Source organism: Prosopis cineraria, unplaced genomic scaffold (genome assembly GCF_029017545.1).
Source record: "Prosopis cineraria cultivar Desert tree isolate PC_DT_omini unplaced genomic scaffold, ASM2901754v1 PC5, whole genome shotgun sequence".
Taxonomy (NCBI): Eukaryota; Viridiplantae; Streptophyta; class Magnoliopsida; order Fabales; family Fabaceae; genus Prosopis; species Prosopis cineraria.
In genome coordinates this window covers 18,488,721-18,512,832 of record NW_026555336.1, presented here as the reverse complement: position 1 = coordinate 18,512,832, position 24,112 = coordinate 18,488,721, and the positions used below count along the sequence as shown (strand labels likewise).

The 24,112-nt window shown below is 33.8% G+C and overlaps 1 protein-coding gene and 1 pseudogene across 1 annotated transcript; one reads left to right on the top strand and one right to left on the bottom strand.

Annotated features, from left to right (window-relative positions):
- Nucleotides 1–3,045: 3,045 nt before the first annotated feature.
- On the bottom strand, nucleotides 3,046–3,555 carry LOC129310769 (uncharacterized). Its single transcript, XM_054952687.1, has one exon. It carries the CDS (start codon nucleotides 3,553–3,555, stop codon nucleotides 3,046–3,048), a length of 510 nt encoding a protein of 169 aa, XP_054808662.1.
- Nucleotides 3,556–3,692: 137 nt separating this feature from the next.
- Nucleotides 3,693–14,462, top strand: LOC129310768 (cysteine synthase-like; annotated as a pseudogene).
- Nucleotides 14,463–24,112: the final 9,650 nt, after the last annotated feature.

The window sequence follows — 24,112 nt, the reverse complement described above, 5'->3', positions numbered from 1 at the left end:
CCACGCAACACCGTGTTTATGCACCGTAGCGCACGCCACGCAAACCGTGGCTCATGGCACAGTGAGCAACAACTTGATTTTGCTCCCCCCCGATGCCTCCTGACTTGATCCGACTTTCATCCTATCTCAATTTAGAGCTAAATATGACCTAAAAATCCAATTAGCCACTCAAAAACATAATTAAATAAATTAATCATATTTTTAACTAATTTATCCCTTAATTAATCCATTTTTTTTCCAGATTTGAAGTTTTGGGATGTTACAGTTCTCCCCTCCTTTAAAGGAATTTGCCCCTAAAATTCAAGAACAATCACAACACATACCTAGGGAAACAGATAAGGATATTGCTGCTTCATTTTGTCCTCTGTCTCCCAGGTAGCATCACCAGGAGCCATTCCTTTCCACACCACCTTAACCAGTCGAATAGTCTTGTTCCACAATTGCTTATCTTTAACATCCACTATTCGTTCTGGTTCTGCTTGATATGTCATATTCTCTTATAGCTATACCTCTTTAGGTTTAATCACATGAGATAGATCAGGTTGATATTTTCTTCAGTTGAGAAACATGAAAAACATCATGAATCCTAGATAATTGTGGTGGCAAGGCGATTTGGTAGGCAACCGGCCCAACTTTCTTGAGAATCTCAAATGGACCTATAAATCGAGGAGATAATTTCTTTGCTCTAATTGACCTCCCAATTCCCATCACAAGTGAAACTCTTAAAAAAACATGGTCACCAACCACAAACTCCAACGGCCTCATCGTTTATCCGCATAACTCTTTTGCCTACTCTGAGCCGTTAGAAGTTTTTGCCTTATCATTTGAATCTTTGTGTCATATGATCCACAATATCAAGACCCATAATGCTTTTTCTCACTCAATTCAACCTAACAGAGAGGAGATTGGCATTTTCTTCCATATAGTGCCTCATAGGGAGCCATCCCTATACTGAAGTGGAAACTATTATTATAGGCAAACTCAGCCAAAGGAAGATGGCTTTCCCAGTTGCCTCTCAGTTCTAAGGCACAAGCTCCTAACATGTCCTCTAGAGTTTGTATAGTCCTTTCTGTCTTTCATAAGTTTGTAGATGATACGCTGTACTGAACCTTAATTCAGTACCCATTGCTCTCTGCAACGCTTTCCAAAAGTTTGAGGTGAACCTCAGGTCACAATCAGAGAAATTGTCCTTTGGCACCCCATGCAATCTCACAACTTCTCAAATGTAGATCTCTGCCAACTTCTTTAATGAATCACTTATTTGCACTACCAAGAAATGGGTTGCCTTGTCAACCTATCTATAATCACCCAGATAGAATCATGACTGGATTGGGTTCTTGGTAATCCTGAAATGAAATCTATAGATATACTATCCCACTTCCACTTCGGTATCTCTAGTGGTTGTAAGGTTCCTGCTGGTCTCTGATGCTCAATTTTAACCTTTTGACAAATTAAACACCGAGACATAAAATCTGTGACATCTCTTTTCATTCCAGGCCACCACCAATACCGCTTCATATCCTGATACATCTTAGTTGCTACAGGGTGAATTGTATATCTATTCTTATGGGCCTCATTCAGAATTTTCTTCCTTAAATCACCCTCATCTAGTACACAAACCCGATCTCGATTTACAACATATCCATTATCATTGAAACTAAAGTCTGCGGTTCGCCTTTCCTCCACATCTTCTTGAATTTTCAATAAATACTCATCCTCAAGCTGTGCTGTCCTTAACTCTCTCTAAAACTCATTGGTAATCTCTGTGGAATGTAGGCTACACAAAGTAAATTTCGGTGAGTCATGCTGAATATCTAAGTAGGATTCCAATAATTGTGCTCTTGCACCATTAGATAAGTGACATGCAATGACTTTCGACTTAAGGCATCTGCAATCACATTTGCTTTCCTTGGATGGTATTTAATTTCAAAGCTATAGTCCTTTAAGAACTCCATCCACCTTCTCTGCCTCATATTAAGTTCCTTCTAATCCACTAAATATTTCAGGTTCTTATGGTCACTGAAAACATTGAACACTGTTCCATACAAATAATGCTACCAAATCTTTAGTGCAAACACAACTGCAGCAAGCTCTAAGTCATGAGTAGGGTAATTTTCTTCATGTGGCCTGAGCTGTCTAGAGGCATAAACCATTACCCACTCATCTTGCATCAACATACATCCCATACCTTTTAGAGATACATCTGTATACACTTCATATGGCAATCGTGGATTAGGAATAATCAATACCGGTGCCGTAGTCAGTTTCTCCTTCAACTTTTGAAATGCGATCTCGTACTTGTCATCCCAAATGAACGGCTGATCTTTTCGGGTCAACTTAGTCAATGATGAAGCTATTTGAGAGAATCCCTAGATAAATCATCAATAATATCCAGCCAATCCTAGAAAACTCTGTATTTCAGTCATGGAACTAGGTCTTTCCCATTTCAACATCGCATCCACTTTATGCGGATCTACCACAATCCCTTCCGCTGATACAACATGTCCTAGAAATCGGACCTCTCGTAGCCAGAACTCACACTTGCTAAGCTTGGCATAGAGCTTGTTGTCCTTCAAAATTTGTAGCACAATTCTCAAATGCTTCGCATACTACTCCTCATTTTCAGAATATATCAGAATGTCATCAATGAATACCACTACAAACTGATCCACGTAAGGCCTAAATATACGATTCATGTAGTCTATGAAAACTGTAGGCGCATTTATTAACCAAATGGCATGACTAGGAACTCATAATGCCCATATTTGGTATGAAAATCTGTCTTGGGCACATCCTCTAAGTGCACTCTCAATTGATGGTATCCTAACCTCAGGTCAATTTTTGAGAAAATCAAAGCTCCTACTAATTAATCTAACAAATCATCAATCCTTAGTAAAAGATATTTTTTTTCACCGTCACCTTATTCAACTATCTATAATTAATACAGAGCCGTAAGCTACCATCTTTTCTCTTAACAAATAGCACAGGTGATCCCCAAGGTGACACACTAGGTCTAATAAATTCTTTTTCAAGTAACTCCTCTATCTACTTTTTTAACTTAGCTAACTCTATTGGTGACATTTGATATGGTGCTTTTGAGATTAGTTCAATTCCTGGCACTAGGACTATGGTGAACTCCACTTCCCTTTCTGGAGGCAAACCGGACATATCATCGGTAAATACCTCAGGGAATTCATTCACTACCCCAATCTTATCAATACTTCCATCATAGACCCCATGCACTGAGAAGAAAACCATATAAGCCATACACCCTTGTTGCATCAATTTCTCTGCTCGTACAACTGATAAGAACTTAGACTTGCTAGGAATATTAGCTGGTGTAGTATGTACTGGTAATAAAACTGTCTTCCTAGCACAATCCAAGGTGGCATTATTTGCCATCAACCAATCCATACCAATAATCACGTCCAAACCCTTTATAAGAATCCGGATCAAATCTAGAGTGGTCGAATGATTTTCAAACTTCACTTCTATATTCAAACATGCTTTACTAGTCTTATCAGATGACCCAGATGGCGTAGACACTTTAATCATATAAGGCAATTCATGCAAAGGAAGTCCTAACCTCTCTACACATCATATGAAATAAAACTAATGTGTAGCACAAGAATCAAACAATGCTTCAATTTTCTGCTCGCAAATAGAAATAATACCTTTTATCAAATTCAGCGATGCTCTTGCCTCCTCCTGAGATAGTGTGTAGACTCATCCTGGAATGGTATATCTCTGCTTTGTCATCTCTACTCTTCCCTCAGGGCATTGTCTTGCTAGATGACCAGGTTTCCCACATTAAAACATGCCCAGCACCTCCCAGGATGTGACCACCCACACTTAGCACACGGTGGTGGTCGAGCTGTACTCAAGGTCGGGGCAGGCATCTTAGAAGCCTGTTGGGATGGTTGTGGAACACCAGAACTCCTAAATCTACCCCTTTAAAATGTTCCCTGAGTTTATGATCCTCTAATAAAGCTCTTCTTGCTCGGTGCTGCAGAACTACTTGAGCCATAACCCATCTTCTTAGAGACTCCTCTAGAAGGGCCTAGGGAGGACGAGAACCTCCCACGACTATCTCGTCTCTTTTTTACTTCTAATTTTCAACCCCTTCTTGCTACAATTTAGAGCCAATTACACATGTCACCATATGTGGTTACTCCTGGCAGAGCAATTTGCTATCTATATTCAGGCCTCATCTTTTCCAAAAGCCTGTTGGCCTTCCACTCACTATCATTTGTCTCATTCAGATAAGTAGAAAACTTTGACAGCTGATTAAACTTCTAAATGAATGCTTCCTCATCAAGATCTCCCTGCCAAAATGCATGAAACTTGGCCTCCTTCGCATCTCTAAATGCTAGAGGAAAATGATGATCAAAGAACATTTCCTTGAATTGTTCCCATGTTAGCTAGCATCCATCAACTGGTCTTGCAGAATTCCACCAGTGTTTAGCATCCTCAACCAGATACACTATGGCTATAATCACCTTATGTTCTGTAGAGCACGTTACCACCTCAAAGATGGTTTCAACTCTCTCTATCCATTTCTCCGCTTCTCCTTCCTTCATGGTTCCATTAAAGGTTTGAGGGTTAAATCGAGAGAAAGTCCGCCATGCTTGATCAATAGCCATCCCTTGAACATCTCCATCCGCTCTTATCCCAGACGATCCAGGTCTACTACTGGAACCATGAGATGGTTCCAATATGCTCTCATGAGCTTCCTCTTGTCTCCTTTATTCCTCCCTACGACCTCTATTTCGGAGCAGAACATCGTGGTCTTGAACAGTTCTCTGGATATTCCTCATCATATCTCGCAATTCTTTAAGAATTGCATCATTACCTTGGGGCCTTTGATATTGTTCTACTTGTATCTCTGATTGTACCTCCGGTATAGGCCCATCATTCTCTGGTAAAATACCAGCATTTTAGATGCTTCTTCTAACCATTTTTCTCCCCTCCTACAGAAGAAACCAAGTAGAAAAGGGAAATTAGTGGGAAGTAAAGGAAATGAGATAAAGGGAAAAAGTTGTGTACATAAAGTTTCCAACTAATGAGAATGAATGCAACAGACAAATCACTACAACTAGATCTCATAACCTGAGAAACTGATACCAAACTGTAATGTCCACCTTGACGTTACCAAAATTTACTATACAATCACAACAACCAATCATAATTAGGAGTAAGGATTTGCTCTTAATCTCACATTATATAAAAGGGTTAAAACTAATAATCTTTTAAAAAATAATTTAGGAATGTTTGGGATCCCATAAAACCCTTTAAATTGATTGTTTGAGCTCAAACTTAATGATTTATATAGGCATTGGAAGCATGGAAAAGTTTTGGGAAGCAAACCACTTCAAAATAGGGCCAAAAATGTCATTTTTGAGTGTTTTGGTCCATGCGCCGCGGCTCGTGGTCCGTGCGCCATGGCTTGTGGCACAGAATGACAAGTTTCCTTACTGTACCATGCGCCACGGCGCACCTGTCCATGTCATGACAGCTTTTCTAGACGAACTTCAAATGCGTGCCATTTTCATATGCGATATGCAATTGGAGTGATTCAAGCGCCCACGCGAAGCTTATTTAATAAGATAACCAATGGTACAAGTTTTGTTACGATCTAACACCATATGAGAATTTTAGACACTCAGATGTAAAACTCAGTTTTTCAAATCCAAGTACCCAAAACTCATAACTAATACCATTAACCCATTATGAGGCTTGAACCAAGTCCAATAGACCAAAATACACTTGAGTGACCAATCAAACACACAAAAAATGTACCAAACACAAAATTTGACCACTCAATGGCCATTTTGCCCAATATGGCCAAAATGTACAATTAGCACCACAAGCACTATTTGGCCTCTATTTCCATATAATATACTACTAATACATTATCACCACTTAGATAAAACATTCATTACACTTGTATTAGTATTTTAGCCCATCACCATAAAAATTCCCATATATTCACATCACATATCATATTGGGCTAAAATACAAAACAACATAGTATGAAACAAGTGCAACCAATCAAAATGATATGCATTCCTAGTTGGCAACATATAATATCATATAACAAGTTTATGTACACCACTCAAACCAAAATCGGGCTTTACAAAGAGTGTAGCAGATATGCTAGCCCCTGCCCGATTCCCTCCCTAGCTTAGTCTCACTAGTAGCACCTGTAAAATGATAATCCACAGGGTGAGATAAAAATCTCAGTAACTAAGATAATCTATATTATTGATTAACAAGCCAAGTTATAAACAAGCATTAAAATAAGTAACATAATCAAATCATATAATATCACCACAAATTTGCATGTATGATCCCTAACCATCCGGTCCTCTAATACTCCTGACCGAACTAGTAGGCTATTTTACAGAACCAAACCACATGTATGGTCCCCAAGCTCACCATCCATGGTAGGACTACCGGGCCAAGGTGTCCTAAACCACTTCTGGACTACTGTTTCCCCCTATTACAAGTAATTGGGGTGTCATTACTCTAACACCGCATCCTACGGATGCTAAGGAGTATAGTCTCCAACTCCACACCTTTTGGGTACTAAGGAGAGTAAGTCTCCAACACTGCACCCATTTTTGGGCACTAAGGAGAGTAGATGCTACACCTGGCGTCCTGAGGTACTAGTAATGCCATATGGACTTAAATCTTCACTATCTCTACTAGGGTGACCTCCCACCCTCTAATATGCCATATTTCACTATATATCTCCACTTGACCATACATAAACAACTTTCCAAACAAATATAACAAAATCTTACCACTTACTCCAAAAATATAGAATTTACAAATCAATACTCCACTTTTTCTAAAATAGATAACCTTTAAAGAAATTATGCATATATATTCAACAATCGTAGAAAAGCAACTTGAAAATAACTTATACAAGGTAATAAACAATACAAATTATCTAGTTACCTCAACCCTTTTGTTACTAAAAGGGTTACCCGTGGTATAAAATTCTGTTCTTGTGTCAAGGTAAGTCTTCCTACACCACAATCTACATCAATAAGTACTATATGTTAATTTTCAATTAACACAAGCACCATTGGCTAATAATAACCTCTCAATTCTCCTACTTCTCACTCAAATTCTCAACAAAGAGGCTTGTCAAGATTACAATTTGTTCACTTTATCCCTTTAAGTCTCTTTCTAACTCTATCACAATATAAAACTCAATATCTCAACTTATCACACTTCAAAACCCCATGATCAAGATAAAGCTTGATCCAACTTTCTACTAAACAACAAAGTAGCTTCATATTACCACATATCCAAGATCAATAATCCTAAATTAAACTTTTAAAGTTAATAGAAACCTTCAAAACATTGACTCATGGCTTAATCCCATCAGACCAAATTCTCACTCTTTCAAATCCCATGGAAAATGAGATGAAAAGGTAGAGGAGAAGGGTAGGAAACTTACCCAAGAGTTTGAAGGCTCAAATGATCTTTAAAAATCCTTCCAAATTGATACCCTAGCAGTGCCCAAAGTTGCCTCTTTCGTGCTCTAGGCTTTCCACCCCAAAATCTGATTTTTTTCCGCTGATTCCCAAAAATTTAAGTTGCCTGCTGTGCCATGTGCCGCAATGCATGCCACGAAAGCTGTGGCTCATGGCACAACAAGCAATAACTTGATTTTGCTCCCCCCAATGCCTCCCGACTTGATCCGACTTTCATCCTATCTCAATTTAGAGCTAAATATGACCCAAAAATCTAATTAGCCACTCAAAAACATAATTAAATAAGTTAATTATTTTTTAACTAATTTATCCCTTAATTAATCCATTTTTTCTAAATTTGAAGTTTTAGGATGTTACACCACACAACTTTATCTCTATCACTAATGAACAATTAAATGTATTATACTGTCAAAAAATGATGGAAGAAATAGCTTTTCAAGTTGGCATAAGATAAGACATGCTTCATTTTCTAGTTCATCTAATTCTTCAAAGTCATGGACTTTATGACATATAGTATTGAAGAAAAAGTAAATCCTGGTTATGACGTCTCTCAATTCATCTTTTCAGAAGCCTTGAATAGCCACCGATAGTGGTTGTTGCATTAAGACATGACAATCACTAGACTTAAGGCCTACTAATTTTGAATCCTTTATTAATACAAGCTTTTTAAAATTTGAAGAATACCCTGAGGGCACTTTCATGCCGTATAAGCAATCATAAAATCTTCTTTTCTCATCTTTGCATAAAGTATGCTCAGCTAGGGGACAATAAGTCCTGTTACCATCTAGCCTTGGATGTAAGTCCTTTTTAATTTTCATATGCACTAAATACAATCTTGCCTTCACACCATTCTTAGACTTGCCTGGTATGTCAAGAAGTGTTCTAACAATACTATCACACATTCTTCTTCACATGCATGACATTAATACAATGCCTCATATCAAGATAACACCATAAGAAAGGTCAGAGAAGATAGACCTCTTTTTTCAAATATATTTTTCACTACTCTTTATAGTTTTACTAAAGGTAACATTGACATCTTACTAATTGATAAACTTGCTCTCCTGTTAATGGCTTTAACGCAATTCCATGCTCTTGCCCACAAAAAACAGCTTTCCTCATTTTACAATAATGGTGACCCTTTTCAAGAAATCTTCTATAGCCAAGATAAACTGTCTTTTTTCCATGATGAAGTTGATGATAGCATGTACTTGCTTCACAAATCAAACATGCTTTATGCCCCTAAATGCTATAACCAGACAAGTTTTCATATGCAGGAAAGTCATTTTTAGTATAAAGGATCATTGCATGTAGCTTGAATACCTCCTTTGGATTTGCATCGAACACATTCACACTTGCCTCCCATAGCTTTTTCAAGTCTTCGATCAAGGGTCTTAGGTAAACATCAATATCATTCCTCAGTTGTTTTAGTCCCGAAATGAATATAAACAACATGATATACTTGCATTGCATGCACAATATAGGAAATAAGTTGTAAATTATCAAGAGAATAGGCCATGAACTGTGTATAGAATTAAGGCTACCATAAAGATTCATGCCATCTGTACTAAGTCCAAACCTAAGGTTCCTTGGATCACTGCTGAACTCAAGGAATAATTTGTCAATTTTCTTTGTTCCAAATCAGTCGGATGTCAGAGCTTTCCATCAGAAATTCTCTTACTCACATGCTATCTCAAAATCTTTGCATCCTTTTTATTAACAAACAATCACTTAAACCTTAGTAAAATTGATTGTTGTTAAAATACAAATGACACTTTTTGTTTCCTGAACGGGAACTTGTTCACCAAATCACAATGCTTGTTCTTCTCCATTACTAATTTAATTTTTTAGAGTTGTTAATAAGAGAATTAATCATTGTTAAAATGGAAATGAAACTTGTTTTTCCTAATAGGGACTTTTTGTTAAAAGAGTATGTTTATACATATGAGGAGTAGTTTTATCTTTTCACAATAAATCTTAATTACATTTTAGATATTTTAATCTTGTAGAGTAATATTAGAATTATTTAATTTTGTAGAGTAATTAATTCTATTGATCTTGATTTTGACTTTCCCTGAAGATGAACATAATAATCATAGCCACAAATCATATGGAACTAGAGAAGTAAGTTGCTCAGCAGAGTACTAGAGTTGAAATTTGATAATGAAATTTATGACTACAAATGAAATTTCTCCAGATAAACCAGCATGAGTAGGAGGATGTTTTGTGACACTGTTTCTAACTCATTCAGCCTTTCTCTATCTCTCTATATGAGTTCTTTCTCCCCTGCTTTGGAATAGTCAATCTCATATTTCTCTCTTTCTCCATTTTTTTAGGAAATGTACTCAAAGCACATTGCCAATCCTTGGTGTTGTCACCTTTTGTCAGATCTCAGTGTTCGGTTTATACCTCATCCTACCTCCTTTTCATGAATCTTTGTGGCCCAACTTGTTTTAAAATGATGCTCTATTTTTGTTGAAATCTATATTACATTACATTGTTGTATTACTGTTACTTCGTTGATTAAATTAATTGAGACCTAAAGCTATCCTATCTTGCTACTTCTAGGACTAAGATTATAATCTATGATTTTCATTCGTGCCTTGCTCAACACTTTAAAAAGTAGGCCTGAATGGGATGGAGTTACCTTCTCTTACTGCAATTTCTCATACAATCAATCTTAACTAAATGCAAAAAAACTTCTATGAAATTACATAATACTCTCAAGTCCCATTTGTCAAGTAATGTTAAATAATTATTAATTATTAATGTTAGCTGTTTGTCAATGTCAACTAAACTACTGCACTAACTACTATCTAGTAATTGACAACTTCAAGAAAGAATTTGAGATTTTAAAGTAATTTTGTGATTTTATAAGATTTTTATGTATTTAAATTGATTATGTAGGAATTGTATTTTCCTAATTTTTTTGGGTGGGACATCAGACTATTTTATTCAAATATAGTAATAGTAAATAATGATGTTATGCATGACGCTTCTACTACCATTGAGAAGCTTCACAAATAGTAAGTGTCACTATTTTTTTATTATATATCTAAAGCAAATCTAATAACAATATGGACTAAAATTTAAAAATTAACATTAAAGATGACTATTAGAATTTAATAACAAAGATTCAAAAACTACCTTTAGACTTTGAATTTTGAATTATATGAACTATTGTATGAATTTATGAGTTGTTTATCCATTGGACTTCTGGGTGATGTTTTAACTTGCATGGTAGGTGGCAATATATTTCTTCATCTTTTGACCTAACATTTATTCCTTTATTTCAAACTTCTTTGTTTTTCAACTTTGTCTTGATATTTCCTCCCTTTATTCTTGGCCTAAAAAATTAGGGACAGAATGTTGCTTGTTAGTTTACATAACTTCTAGTTTTTCATCATTTGTTGAATAATTTAAATTGGGCACTTGAAGTACTCTCCTTTTCTTTGGCTCTAAATTTTCAAGATTTTGGGATTTCAAGTTACTTTGCTAGTTCGTCTAAGAAAATCTCTATTTTGTTCTTTATATTTGCTGTATCATTAAATTGGGCTCAATAAGTTCTTATGGTTCTAGCTTCATAACATCCAAGAGGATTCAAACAATTGAGCTTTTTTTTTGTTTTCTGATTGTTGTGATTGGATGGTTAATAGAAGACTTCTACTTTTTACTATAGGAATTGCATTAACCCTTTCTACTAAATATTTTCTTCTTGCTTTACTTTGTTTTATTGTAGGCCTTTTTGGGTAGGAAACATAGAGCCAAAGTGTGCAATCAAGAAAGATGCCACTGAAGTAATATTTCTTCATTATTGTCCTAACATGTTTTCTATTTTTTTTTTTGCATATCTTTCATTTATATTCTTTATTTTTCTCCTTTTGTAGTTAATAGGTAGCACCCCTATGGTTTACTTGAATATATCGTGGATGGATGCTTAGCTTGTATTATTGCTAAACTAGAGTCCATGGAGCCTTGCTCTAGTGTCAAAGATAGGTACAAATTTCCTTTCTTTGACATTACAAAGCTCTCTCAGTCTACCATGATTTTTTTAAATAATAATAATAATAATCATCATCATCATATTCACCATATTCAAGATAGCTTTAAGCATGATCAAATATACTGAGGATAAAGGCCTAATTACACCTGGAAATGTTAATCATTGAAAGTTTTGATATCTATAGATTCTTTTCACAACCTAGGGTTTATAGTTATGCTATTATGCATTTTCTCACTTGTTCTATTTTTTTTGTTTTTTACTCTGCCAATAATATTGAAATCCTAGTTATGTTTGTCAACTCTGGCTATGTCTCTTCTGTTCTAAAAGTTTCCATGATGGCAAAAGTGTATGTTTCATTCAGATGTGCAAATATCATTGCTAATATATGTTTCAAGGCATTCATTAAATAATTTAGCCTTCAGATTTAAAAAAAATTTCCTCAAAGTATATGTTATGTTGCATGGCACTTGTGTCCATGATGATCAATGTATGCTTCAAACAACTTTCTTGCACACTGAAATGTTTAATAATGGTTGCCAAAGACTATTCTTATGGAGCTAACAAGTGGAAACACTGGTATAGGATTGGCATTCATAGCAGCATTGAAGGGCTATAAAGTATTTGTGGTTATGCCATCTTATGTAACTTTAGAGAGAAAAATTATACTTCGAGCATTCAGAGCTGAGGTATATTTAACTGACCCTATCAAAGGAGTTGATGAGGTTTTTGGGAAAGCAAATGAGCTAATATGCAAGACACCTAATAGTTATATGCTTCAACAATTTGATAATACTTCCAATCCACAAGTATTACCTACATGAATCTTAATTTTAATGCTAGGTTGAGAAGATTTAAATGCTAGATAGAGAAGACTTACATTGTATTTCTTCCACTTTTATAGATCCATTATGAGACCACAAGTCCTGAGATTTCGAGAGATTCAGGAGAAAAAGTCGATGCATTGGTTGCAGGGATAGGAACTGGGGGGACATTAACTGGTTGGGGGAAGTTCCTTAAGGAAAGAAACCTGAATATTAAGGTTTTTATATTTAAGTTGCTTGCTCTTCTAGGCTGAACAAGAGATTGAATGACTTTTTGTTCCCAATATTTATGTTAATGTCATTATTTCTGCTATTATTATTTCCCAGGTATATAGTATATAACCAGCTGAAAGTCCAGTTCTGAGTGGAGGATCTCTAGGTGACTTCATCATTTTATTGTATATTACTGTATCTTTTCGGTTGTTTTGCATTGGACATGAATTAAGTAATTGAATTCATAAAAGCCTTCTTGTGAGGTTATATTCTATCAAAAATATTTCAAATGAGCCATTGAGATCAAGTAGCATAAAAAAGACAATTGGACAATTATCTATATGTGAGATGGTCTTGAATTATATATATATATATATTTATATAGGAAGCTTTAATTTGGATTGATTGTCCTCTAAATTACAAACGTCATTTCCTAATTTAGTACTTATTGGTATTAATAATTAGTTTGTTTAGGTGGCATGAATGAATATTTAAAAATCTCTTATTTAACCTCTAGGAAAAAATTGTACAACAGATAGTATAATGATGATTACTGACCACTCTTTCACTTTCAATGCATCAAAGGCAAGCATTTAATCTAAGGAATTGGTGCTGGCATCATTCCAAATGTATTAGACATTAATCTTCTTGATGAAGTTATTCAGGTAGCTTTCAAAAATTAATTCTAATCCATTAGATATATATTGTGCATTAATTGATAGTGAAACACACTATGTATTACATGCTTATGTGCATACATATGTGTGTATATATGTTTATATTCTGTTTAAGCATGTCAATATTTCATATGATTTTATCTAATTTGTTTGTCTTCCTTCTATATTGTATAAAAAAAAGCGCACTTGCTGTGTTAGAGTTTTGAATTTTTATATTATATATAGATATATAGATGTGTTATCTGCTATCTGCTAATGTGATGGCTACTTGATTACAGATATCAAGTCAGGAAGCCATAGAAACTGTCAAGCTGCTTACTTCAAAAGAAGGCTTATTGGTATGATACCACATTACTAGTTAATCATATTTGGTTCATTTTTATGGAAATGTAGATAAATTAAGTGAATGTGAATCTATTCACTTTATAAATGTACATATTTTTACTTTTGAGTACTCCTGTTTCTAAATACATACAAATTCTAACAAGCACAATTTAAGAAAATTTGTTAATCTTAATAATTATGTTTGAATTTGAAAATTTTAGACTCAAATGTTCTAGTGATTAATCCTTAATTTTTTTCCTAATTTAGTTCTATTATATAATGAAGGGCAATTTAGGAAAAATGTCATAATTGTTTTTTGAAAATTGTTTTGTTTATACAAAACCTTAAACCATGCATATGAAAGTTTTGTTTATATTTGAAAATAGAGTGGTACTTTTTAACTAATAATATTTCCTTAACCACATTGATTGGAGAACAATATACATGCCCTTCTAGAGACCCATAATCTTAAGCCTTATAAAGCAAGGTAAAGAAAGATCAAAGAGAAAATTTATAAGTTGTTGAATGAGAACTATTAGTTAACAATATTCCTAAGAGCTTGTTTGATAATAGAGCATAATGGCATTATGCAATTTATGTAGCTGACTTCACCTAATGGGATAAGACTTGTTTGTTTGTTTGTTTTTTGGGTTGTTTGTGCTTCTAGAGACCTAGTATTTTGTTTTTTGCAAATATGTTTTCAAAAGTGTGATTAGCATTCTCTCTATTTTTTATATAACAAGTTTGATTAGTATTCTAACTGTTGTACTTTAATGGTTAATTTGAAATTTGAGTCTAATGCATAAGTGGATCGTTGCTTTCTCAGGTGGTATTTCCTAGTTTTGGTGAGCACTACCTATCAACACAATTGTTTGATTCCATTAGACATGAGATTGAACAAATGACATTTGAGTAAGCTCTAAAATCTCAAATGCTGTATTTAGAATTATGACAATTCAAAAGGAATTTGGGATTATGTCTGGAAAATAAGTGCACCTATACCCTTGTTTCTCAAACTTATCATTGCATGGGTTGGACACTATACGTAGTGTTCTTAGTACCCCATTTCCATCCATATTTTGGACTGTTGGTATGTCTTAAATTTGTATTTTGTATGTGGTTGGCGTTCCAAAAATAAAAGGAAGGGTAATATGGATGATATTGATCTTGTATTCTTAATAGTTGTAAACTTGTAATACTCAAATAAATAATGATGACTTATTATTTGTTTATACAAAATATAAGTAATTCTAGCTTAAACTTTGGTTTTGGCCATTGTTGGAATTTTTTGTTTATTTTTAGGTTATCCACAAGTATTCTTTTATTGGATGTAATCTTGTTCAAGATTTTGTCAAGTACTAAATATAAGCACATCTCCCAGTAAGGATTTGAATCTCAATTCATTATGTTATGAGGGACTAATCTTTGTTATAGGACCTTACCCTTGTTGGCCCGTCATTGGAACTTGAAACCAACTAATTATCACACATCTAAATAGGCCTTTCCAAGAGTTGTTTGCAATCAATTTCGTGAAGCGGGGCATTTAGGCTACCAAACATATACTCCCTCCATTTGCAAGAGTTGTTACTTACAAATGTAAATTATAAAGGATAATTTAAGAAATTTGTAATAAACACTGATTGGAATATATAATTTTACTTATGAAAAAAAATTCTCTAACAAATAAAAATGGAGGGAGTATGTAAAATGGATTCAAAGGAGTTGGGCCTCTATGGGGAATGATAACAGTCTTGGAGTGGGACAATAGGTTGTGGGAATGAAGGAATACTACAACAATTTTAGGCTTTTGTTTTCATTACTTTTATAACACAGATTTTGCATTGATTCTTATGACATGGATCATTTTTATGAGGGAAGAAATGACACGAGAATTAGGAATATTTAACAGTAATCAAGAGAATTGGAGGTAATAGGGTACATTGGGAATTTAGTCTAATTCTCTATGAACGAGATCGGAGATGTAGTTAATGTATTTGGAGTGAAATTTCGGAGTAAATAATCCAAAATGAGAACTCATAAAATTGTGTAAAGCTTCCCCATATTTGTAATTTTTGTATTTTATTATTTTTTATAAAAATGTAAAATATTCTATTTTAACTAAATATTATAACAGCCACATTTTTTATAATAAAATGCACGGGTTAGTTTTCAACGAATATGTCGCATGTGTATTGTGGATGTAGAGATAACAGACAGTTATTATTAACTATGATCATTATTATAAATTATTATATAACATGTAATCCATATTTCATTATATGGAATGAATAAACAACATGAGATCATGTATAAGGATAGTAAAAATCAATCATCAATTATTAATTATAAGTTATAATTTGGAATATATTGAGGCGCAAACTAGTTGGAGATAATGTATAAGGGTGGACAAGGTAAATTGAAATTGGATATCATAAGCAAGCTATTTCCATGCACAAAAGGTTTTTACCATGTGAACTATCATAGGAAATGCCCAACATGAAAAACCAACAACCGTTGGGCCTATACTATGCAGAGGCCCATTAGGGTTACATGTATAGACAAAGTTCATGGGTTGCGATTGAGTAGACCATGGTGATTATGGGTTTTGAATCATGAAATTCAATGTTAGGTCTCAAGACAATTGGGTTCTAATATTAGGCTGACTATATTTAGAGTTATGGATGCTTTTTGTGAGGATCATGTAGATAGTGAATTGGGCTATTTATAGTTCACTCGAAATAATATTGTTGACATGGACTAGGAAGACACAAGACAATAATTAATACACTTGTTAGCTTGTAAGGGTGATACGCTTTATGTTCTACTACATAGGAAGTGACCATCAATTTAATAAAGTGCACATGACTTTTATTCTGGGTGGTAAGGGAAATACTGAGGGTGGAATTACAAGAAAAGGTGCACTAGTTCCATGTGATAATATGCGGAGATGGGATGTGGTTGGATTGCTACTGCTACTATTGGAACTACCATTAGACTTGGTTATCCTTATTCTGAAAAAAAAAAGTTTCTTCTTAGTCACTTTAGTTATTGAGGCAAGTGAGATGAATGTGCAATGAACTTTGAGTGTTGGCAAATGAGAGAGAGATATATGTCATTGTTGCTTCTTTGTAAATGTCTTTATTGTTGAAGGATCATAATCAGTTCGCGAAGCAGTTTATTAAATGTAGTTATGAAGTAGGGAACCTGGAGACAATTTTCTACCTTGGTATGGTTCGCTAAATATGGAGGGAAAAAGATCCTCTCCTTGGATGGTCATACTTACTCAAAGTTGCAAGAAGTAGTCTACACAAAGCCATGTATGAATGCATCATGATGAGCCTTATCAATGTACCAATACGACATGCTAGTGTCCAATTAGAGTTAATAGAATACTGGTGAATTCTAAGGTACGAGAAATAGATCCAAAGATGCAAGACACAAGTGCAGGGCATTATAATGTTCTGGTCGATTGGTCTGAGACATAGAGTGGTGTAAAAAAAAGGCACCATTATGCAAAAGGTTGACTGTAACTAGAGCCAAATATCATATCCTAATAACATAGTTTTCATGATGGATGAAACATCATCCAACGATAGAACCATTTCTGAGGAGTATAGGCTGGACATGGAAGTGCAATGGGTATGTGAGGTAATCGATTTTTGGCTAATGTGAATTTAGAGAAATGAGCACACAGAGGAGATTGTTGTTGGAAATTGTGCCCTAGGATTAATCATTGTATAATAAATATTATTATTTAATAAATTTCTCTTTTTATTATCATATTAATTGCATGTTCACTATGACAATTATATCCTTAAAACAAACTATAGTGATTGTCCTAAATATCCCTGGTCGATCATCAATAATCTTGTATGACTTTAATTAGTTATAGAAATATAAATCAAGTCGTAGACACTTGAAAGAGCACAAAGTGCTGGATTGACCCATTGTGAGAAAGCTGTATGGTACAAGTCATAAGTTTATCTCATATGTAACCATATCATTAAGTCCTTTGACCTAAGATCATCATGGATTCCTACATTATGACTACTAAACTTTGACCTAGTCAAAAGTCACCTTTAATCAGGTGATAATAAAGGCTATGATTGAGTTTAGTGATATTCATGCAGAGGAATATAAGTAATCATGATGAAATTTTTCTCTCATGTTAATTATGAAATATTATTTAGCTCTTCGATGAGTAAGACTGAGAAAATGTATAGATATATATACTACAATGGAAAGGGTTTTGTTTATTGTTATGTCAATCCACTTAAAGATCATGAAAGTAATGGTTAGGTAAGGAGAATGACAATTTCATGTCTCACACTTGATCAAAATATTGCATGATAAAAGGGATATGATATGGTTATATGGTGGGTTGCATCAGATCATCGATCTCCATATGAATTGGATAGTTGTAATATCTTACTAGAGGCCACTTATGATTTGTGGGGTAATAGTGTAATTAGCCTATTATCAACATCATATAGGCCTACAGGGTCTCACACAAGAATAGTCCAGCTCAAGTTATAATGTTCAAGTTTATTGAATTTAGAATATGTCTAGATTCAATGAATGTAGTATAGAGTGAACAAATTATATATATATATATTTGATAAATATTTATATTATATAAAATATAAATATAAAATTCAAAATATAATTTATATATATTTGAAATATATATGTATATTCATGTGTGTGTGTGTGATATATATATATATATGCATATGATATATACAATTCAAAATATAATATATATATATATACACATATATGTGTATTTTCATGTATACATATATATAATATAATATGTACTCTCTCCGTTCAAAAATATAAGGCATTTTTAGTTTTTTGAGACGTAATCATTGCCTTTTTTTACCCCTATTGATAATGACTTTATATTTATTATAGGGTGGTTAATAGAGATAAATATGGAAAGATAGTGTTAGTTTGAAAGTCAGTAACTACTTTATTAGGGGTGAGATTTAGTTAAAAATGCCTTACATTTTTTAATGGAAGGAATATATATGATATATTATATTATATTATATTGTATTAGTTTTAAATTGAATTTTATGTAATAGATTAAATTTAATAATTAATATGATATGAGAGAATATTATATCAGTTATATAATTTGAATTTCTAAGATAAATTCAAATTAGATATGATATTATAGATTTTATTTATCAGATAAATTTAATATTTTTTTTTGTTAGCTCATTTAAAGTAAAGCAAAATCCTAATCTATATATATGATAGAGAAAGGGACGTGCTTGAGAGGTTTTTGAGAGTCAGAAAGTCTTGATGGCTAACTACAGTGAGAGCCACGAAAACACCCTAGAAAAAAAGGAGTTCAACATTTGAAAAATGAATGGACATTTTGAGTGCTAGCACGCTGTTGAGTGGAGATTTGTTCATGTAGATACCGGTAGCGAGAGTAGATCTACATTATCAGCTCTTGAGATCCAAACTCTTGAAGTGAACGAGTGAGAATACGAAACTTAACAAGGTAACTCTTTTATCTATCATGACTTAAACGAGTTTGTTCAATCCATATGGGGATAGAAATTTTAAATGTTTTTATCTTTCACTACGCCTCCTTATTCAACAATGGTATCCATGAAGGGTGTAGTTCTTATATGCGGTTATGATCTCCCTTGAAGATTAAAAATCTTTTTTTTCTTTTCTGATGGCTTGGCATCCTACTTGTCTTTTGTGCGGAATGTTTTGTGGTTTTGGGTCAATTATATAGAAGGTGTACTCCAAGCAGGGTCTTCATAATGGATATGTCTATGTAAGGTAGTCTATGAGTACTTGGCCACAACTATTGTCTTTATGTATAATGGTTCCATGGTAGTACTGGTTAGTGTATTGATGCTTACAGGTTATATGTTACTTAAAATATATATAACTTAAATTTATCACTCAAAGAACCTGCCACATCTATATAAAATATGCTGATTTTATTTATTAAGCATAATGTTAGTTAGTAACACTCTTGATGGGTTATATTAATATTACATTGGTGTGTGTGAGGCCAATTAAAGGCATAGGCAAGTGATATTATTAAGTTCAGAAAGAAAAGGAAGAAATGATTATACTTGATGAAAGACTAAGTGGGGTATAAAAGTAAAGAGAACATGTTTGATTAATGACAAGACAAAGGTCATCATAATAAGTAACAATGTACTTGTTTCTTCAATAGTTAAGTGAGATTGAGTTTGAGGATTGCTAATGGAATTATAAATGTATGTAAAGGAATTAATAGATATAAACTTCTCAATAAGACATGTAAATGAAGACAATTCACAATGGATGAATAGACACCGACTGAGCATATTTGTTATAAATTATAATAGGTACCAAGTTAAAGGGAAACATAATATATGGATGTAGGAATATAATTATTGTATCTCAAAAGTGAACGGAAGCATCATGAGTAGAAAGAAAGTATGCATCGGAGTATACTTGGGAGATGAAATTTTTTATAGAGGGACAATTGCTGGAATATTAGGCAGCTCTTGTAGGATTTGGAAGTGCTAAAATTGAATTAGGTTAACAAGGTAATACACTGAGAGATGAAAGAGATAAAGAGAGAGTTCCTATTGAAGATTGCTTGTCATGTTTTCTTTTTGAAGACTAGACTCAATGGATGGACATGTCTCTATTGGAGAAAATTACAGTGATTGATGGTTGGATGTACAACCATTTAGAATGAGGGAACTTCATTATTTAGACACTTGTATTTTCTTTTTTATAGTGTTTAATGTTACTGTACACCAAGAAAGCAATTAGGATCTTTTAACTTGTTGCCCATAAATGGAGAAGACAAAATGGTTGCATACAAATGGGTTTGTAATGTGGGAGTCCCAAACCAAAAAAAAATAGATTACATATATGATTGAGAAGCTTAAGAGTGCATGTTAAAAAACATATATAGTAGGAATCGACATTGGTGTGTAAATGGTATAGTGAATGTGGTATGATAGGCAAAAAATTTATCAAAGTGCTAGAGTAAAATAGATGGTGTAGCTTAATTTGCAAGACTCATGTGAGAGTAATGCTCGAGAAGTTTAGCATTCCAAAGGTTTTGCGATAATGTATCCCAATTGATTTTGCAAATCAAAAAATGCCAGCGACACCATTTAAATGTGCCAATTTTCAAAATACCTTACTTGGGTATTAAATGATCCCAATGATGGAGTTGCAGTTAGGGTCACCTTTATTAATCTTAATGATGGGATGAATTCTAAATTTAAATTGAGATAAAAAATCAAAATAGATAAAGGCTTAGGTTGTGTGTAGCATTAGGGAGATATACATTGTAACCTCTCCCAATATCTCCATGATATTAGGAGAGATTAACAAAATCCTCATATCCCATCATTGAAGTAAAAGAGAACATTTATTTTAACAGATTTAGGATACCCAAAAATTTACTGTAAAATCATCCCACAATGATCATACCAATTAGTGCACAACAGAAGTGAGAAAACTACATCCAAAACCTTTAACACACAATTTGAAAACTAACAAATCACTTTAAAAAAGGGGCAGTGTACCTTGGCATATACTACATGTACCATGGCATGTGGCACAGAGCCACGGGCACCCACTCTATGCCATGTACCGTGGCGTGGACACCATGAACTGTGGCATATATAATAGAATTCTGCTATCATATGATAGTTCATAGATGTGAACTTCTGGTGTGTGCCGTTTTCACATACGATGTTTGATCAGAGTGATTCAAGCACCTATACAAAACTCATTCAATAATCTAACTAATGAAATAAGTTTGGACATGATCTAAAGGTCTAATCTAAATTTGACACCTGAGCGTAAAAATTACTTTTCTTAAAAATTTCAAGAACTAAAGTGTTCCAATCTTACACTTGTCTCATTAGACCACTTTAGGTCTAGAACTAAGTCCAAAAGGACCATTTATACCTAATTAAACAATAATATACTACAAACACACATGCATTCACATTTGGCTATTAAACTGCCTAATTCACATAATATACAACCTGTTTTTCATAAATTCACATATATCACTTTTTAGCCAATTTATCTACAAAATAACCTCTTTTATACATTTTCACATTTACACACATTTCAACCTTAGCCCACACATTACATTTCACTACTTGTCACACAAATAGGGATAAGATTCACAAAATCATCATATATCCTAACTAGACATGCATATGCATCCTATGTCAACTTAATCATTTATAAATGCACATAAGAGTTAAATTTCATTACACAAGCTCTAAAATCACATAGCAATAGCATTACTATGCTAGTCCTATGTTTTTCCCTTTTCCCAACTCACTATCCGATCCTGTAAAAATATAACCACAAGGTAAGATAATAATCTCAATAACAAAATAACTCATTATAACTAACTACCATAGATAACTATAAATAAGTACAACTTAATTAAAAGCAAGTAAAGTCATATAACATAATTTCCTTATATAAAACCATTCTCACATCAAATTAGAACCACTAGCATGATAAACTACCATATGAACCTTCGTATCACCCCACCTAAAACCATAGGCTTTATTAGGCTAGTACACACTCATTGATCTAAGCACACCTTCAGTGGTAGAATCACCTGGCCAAAGGTGTTCTATCCTACTTTCAAACTATGGTTTCCCCCTATTACACAATGATTAAGGCATTATTACTCTAACACTCCATCACTCAAATGCTAAGGAATACAAATTTCTAACACTATACCCCTATTGGTACCAAGGATATAATTCCCAATACTGCACCTCAATAGGCATTACGAAGATAGAGTCCTCCAACATCGCACCCTGTCGGGCACTAAGGAGAATAAATACCATATTAATTTCACTATTTCTCCTTATAGGCTAACTCCTAGCCCTTATCATCATCATGCTTAAATACAAACCATTTATTTGTATTCAAATCCATATATATATACATATATTATCATATATGTTCACAACTCTTTCTTGAAACCATCTTTGTGCAATAATAATATGCGCTCAAAACATGCACATGCTAAAACAATTTCATGCAATAACTATAAGGTTAAGGGTCAATAATGTCCTTGGACTATACATGAAGGGTCATAAATGATCCTAAGCTCAATTATGGGTCATTAATATCCCTTAACTTTTAAAAAATCATTGCTCCATTACCCTGACATTAACTTACCTAACATATCAATTTTGTGGATCCCACATATGAATTTTTAATATTTTTTATTATAAAATAAAATATTACTTATGGGCCTCATATAATTTTTTTATATTTTTTACTCCTCCTTCTCCACCTTCTCTCTCTCCTCCATGTACACATCTTCAAACATTGACCCATTGATTCTCTACTTAACCTCATTGATTTATCACATAACTCATAAACATATTAGATAATTATTTTTATCGTTGTTTCTTGCCATAAAGACGAACGAATCATATATATATTCCATCATCCTCCTTAACCTCACCTTCCCACCTCTTCCTTTGACGTCCTCTATAAAGCATAACCCACATTTGGTGAGCAAGAACAAGGGTAATAAGTTAATAAGAGAAAAAAATGAGGAGTGCATGTCTAGTCCCTCACTCTCCTTCATTCCCTCTCTCTTCCCATCAACAATAGCTCTTACCACTCTCTCTCGATTTAAAGGGAACAATATGACCCTTAACCCATCTCTATTTTAAGAATGAAAATAGGGGAGAATAGAGATAGGCTCAATAATATTGCACGCACGCAGGGTCCTTCACATAGGGAGAGAAAGTGGGAAAGGGAGAATTGTTTGCCTCTTGCGAGATCCTTAACCTCTTCAACAGCATGATGATGAGGTTATCATTAAAAGTAGTAGCTTGTTTTGCAACCTCAGCTATGATGTAAATGTGTTAGTAGCAGTAATGATGGCTTCAACTTAGGAAGCTTTAAGGAAGAATATGAAATCAACAGAGTTAAGGAGGAGGAGCATAATGATACGACACTATGTTTGAAGTCGAGGTTGTTAAGATGGAAGGTGACTTTTTTGGAATAAAAGTTTGACATTGACATAGAGTAGGCTAAATCAATGATAGAGAAGGAAAGAGTAGGGAGGATGAATGCAATAGAGGAGGTCGGAGGTGAACATCTCCTATAATAGCTTCTATGTGTAGGTAAAGAAGGGATGATCAATGATAAGATTCATACTAGTAAGTAGGGACAACAACATTTTAGATTTCACCATATACCAATTAGGAGCTCCTGGAAATGGGGGCTATTGGCTTGGCATGTACGACAACGCTAGTGTTGAATGTCACATGCAAAAACAAGTCTCCAAGGCACAATTCAAGCTCATCTGTGATCTGCAATAGGGGTGTTGTAATACTTTCCCTGAGTATTATTCAAAAATCATACAATTCAAACGAATTAAGTGTAGTTAAGGAGATGATCCTAAAACCAACTTAGGAAAAAACTTAAAACAGCAAACAATCTATATAATAGCGAAACACACATTTAAATTAATTTTTGTTTTTTAAAAAAGTATGAAGAATTATGGTATAATGCACAGAA